The sequence below is a fragment of the Cebus imitator genome, unplaced genomic scaffold (genome assembly GCF_001604975.1).
Source record: "Cebus imitator isolate Cc_AM_T3 unplaced genomic scaffold, Cebus_imitator-1.0 Scaffold38, whole genome shotgun sequence".
Lineage (NCBI taxonomy): Eukaryota > Metazoa > Chordata > Mammalia > Primates > Cebidae > Cebus > Cebus imitator.
In genome coordinates this window covers 5,295,560-5,298,902 of record NW_016107353.1, presented here as the reverse complement: position 1 = coordinate 5,298,902, position 3,343 = coordinate 5,295,560, and the positions used below count along the sequence as shown (strand labels likewise).

General features: G+C 37.8%; 1 protein-coding gene across 1 annotated transcript in view; it reads right to left on the bottom strand.

The window, feature by feature from the left end:
* Window positions 1–3,343, bottom strand: part of CR1 (complement C3b/C4b receptor 1 (Knops blood group)) — a 182,812-nt gene that overhangs the window by 4,412 nt on the left and 175,057 nt on the right. Inside the window, exons 49-50 of the mRNA XM_037737442.1 lie at window positions 3,131–3,154; window positions 2,061–2,136 (exon numbers count right to left, since the gene is read on the bottom strand). Of these exons, the coding sequence (XP_037593370.1) occupies window positions 2,061–2,136; window positions 3,131–3,154 (100 nt within the window). The remainder of the gene's footprint in view (window positions 1–2,060; window positions 2,137–3,130; window positions 3,155–3,343) is intronic.

Here is a 3,343-nt window from a genome sequence, read left to right as displayed (position 1 = left end):
AACAGGCAGGAAGAAGCTGTCAGATAGTTACAATCCCAAGAACTGAAACAGGCCAAAAATGAAAGTTTAGGAAATGTTTAAAATTTTCCCTGGATTACACATATATAATAGGTTTTAATGTGGGTTACATAGATGTTTGGGAGGTTTACCTCCCTGACCTTTAAGTCTAATGAGGATCATGATCTTTCTTTCTGCCATATCCCTGGTACCCCTTGTCAGAGAGAGAATGGTTGTGCCATGGACATTCAAGTATCTTGAATATTTTCAAAAGGATGAAATAATCATTTTCCCTATGTGGTTTTAATTAGAGACTGGTATAGATACTGAAAATTAGAGCCCCGACTTCTTTAAATCAGACTTAATAATTTTTTAAAAATTAACTCTCGATTATAGTAGTACTTAATAAGAAACTTTAAGAGGAAAAATGTATTGACACAGAACATTGTTAAGGTAAAGTGACCAGCTACCTACCTTTTGTTTTCCTAAAGAAAAAGAGCAAAGAATATTTATATGTCAAGCCATAAAATATAAAGAACATTAGTTAGGAAGGATAATGATTTAAATTTAAATCTTGACTAATTCAGTATTTCCCATGAAATTGACTAGGTTGTTTACAGCAAGATCTACTAGGACAAAGTACTTTTTAGAAAGTGTATTGGCATCTCTGTGAAATATGAAAACTTCAATTTCTGTAAAGCTTGTTGTAGGAAACTGCACTTGTTTAGATTATTTGCTATAGAAAACTGTTCACTTAAAAGTTACAAATTCAGTTTTTTATGGATTTAGAGTTTGCTCATCAACCTTATAACATTGCTAGTATTGATTCTGGCCTCATTATTGTTATTACAATTCAATCAACCAGTACAAAAGCTGTATATTCTTCCCTGTCAATAAAGACATTTCTTTATTCAGATCTTAATTTTTAGAAGTTTTTTTTTTTTTTCTTTTTTAAGTTTAAAAAGTTAATGGTGGCCTGATACAATAGCCCACGCCTGTAATCCCAGCACTTTGGGAGGCCAAGGCGGACAAATCACTTGAGACCAGGAGTTCGAGACCAGGCTGGCCAACGTGGCAGAACCCTGTCTTTACTAAAACTACAAAAATTAAACAGGCATAGTGGCACATGCCTGTAGTCCCAGCTACCTGGGAGCCTGACATATGAGAATTGCTTGAATACAGAGGTGGAGGTTACTGTGAGCCTAGATCGTGCCACTGCACTCCAGCCTGAGTGACAGAGTGAGACTCTGTCTCAAAAAAAGAAAATGTTAATGGTATTTACAAAATATTTGTTGATATGTTAAAATATTAAAAGTCTCAGTTCTTCCCCACTGTCAGCCTATGTATGCCATATGATCTGTGTGCCATAAGAGACCCAATCTGACTTCTAGTGCTATGATAAGATCTGGGCTTAGAGGTCAGTGTCTGCAATGTCTTAGCAAAACTAGGATATCAACGGCCTCATGAACACCTTTTTAAAAACTCCTTCTGCCTACTTTCTCTTTCTGTAAAACTCAATTTCTTCTTAACATGCCGTGTGTGTGTGTGTGTGTGTGTGTGTATGTTTGTGTTTTGAAATAGAGTCTCACTCTTGGCGCAACAGGGCAATCTCCACTCACTGCAGCCTCTGTGTCCTGGGTTCAAGCAATTCTCATGCTTCAGCCTCCCAAGTAGCTGGGTTTACAGGCATGTGCCACCTTGCCTGGTAATGTTATGTATGTTTAGTAGAGATGGGGTTTTACCATGTTGCCCAGGCTGGTCTTGAATTCCTGGCCACAAGTGATCTGCCCACCTTGGCCTCCCATAGTGCTTGCTGAAATTAGAGGCATGGGTCACCATACCTGGCCAAAATGCTGTTTTTTTAAAAAAAATGTTCTTAGTGTCCTACATATTTCCTTTAGTGTGAATACCTCTTTGTCTAGACTGCTTGTCAAGGGCCTTCTTTATAAGAATTACCACATCTGTTTATGTAGCAACGGGTTTGTTTGACTTTTACTTTCTTTGGACTTCCAAGAGGGGGTAAGTACAGTTTACATTTCTTGGGATAATATGTGGATACTTACCCTTTTCTGCACTTTAGAATTATCCAAGAGAGGAAAATGGTGAATAAAATAAGGAAGATTATACCAGATAAAGTGCCTAGGCAATAAAACAAGGTAATTAAATGCATGAAGACTGTAACTCATAGGTTTTAAACGCTATCTTAGTATCCATTTACACTACAGATTGCCAATGCTTTTTTTTTTTAAGGTGTAACTATACATTCTGCTTTACTCTGGGTTTCTGTAGCATTAGTCTTACTCTAATGCTCACCCCTTAACTATAAAACACAGAAGTATTATAGTTAAGGGGTGAGCTGAGCTGTTTTGTAACCTTTAGTCCAACATCAGCCTTTCCACAAGTAAGTGAGAACCATATGGTGCAGCTGCCCACCGGCTCTCCATGGCCCTGCCCATGTCTCTTGCCTAAGACTTAACACACAGGCATTTCATTGTGACAATACGGGAATTTTCTCTCTTGTTGAATTATATATTGAGGTCCTTTATCCATTTATTGATTGTTGAAGTGCACAGTCTCCACAGATAGGTAGATTGCCTGGTTAAACCCAGGCTACCCCATTCTGTGGTCTTGGGCAAGTTACGTAAACCTCTGTATCTCAGTGTCCATGTGTGTAAAAAGGGATGTAAGAATACTGTGCCACAGAGGAAGCAAACTCTATTACAAAACTATTCTTCTGATATAGGCAGATCACAGATTTGGGCTCAGAAAGACTGGTCTGTGGCTATTTGTGCGAATGGGCGTGATCACCATTTGGAAGCATACTCCAGGTTATAACCCAAAGAAGAAGTTACATTCTCCTACCACATTCAAATAAAGATTTTTTGACACTGATGAATGACTATTCATTTGTAATGGTTCAAAGACAGTAAAGAGCCTTTGATGAAGGTTCCTCAGTATGCATATGACGATGCTAGTTTCACCATATCCTGGCCTAAACTCATCATTATTTTCTTTCTAGTTGAATTTACAACTCAAGATATCTTGATCTCTCTTTTTACATTTCATTCATTATAGGTAGGCACTTCTTGTTAAAGATGCCAAAATTCCTCAGCAAACCCTTCATAAAACTTACCAATGATGAGAGCATTATGTGCACCTAAAAGGAAGAAAAAAGTTACAAAAACGTTACTCTGGCATGCAACATGATTGAACCGGACCTCTCAGCCTGTGACAATTCATCCTGATTTTTCTTTAGGACTCAGTCTAATGTTTTTTCTAGTGCAAAAAGGCATTGTTTTCACTTACATCCTCTCATTTTACCCTTTGCACTGAGAGAACCCCCCTT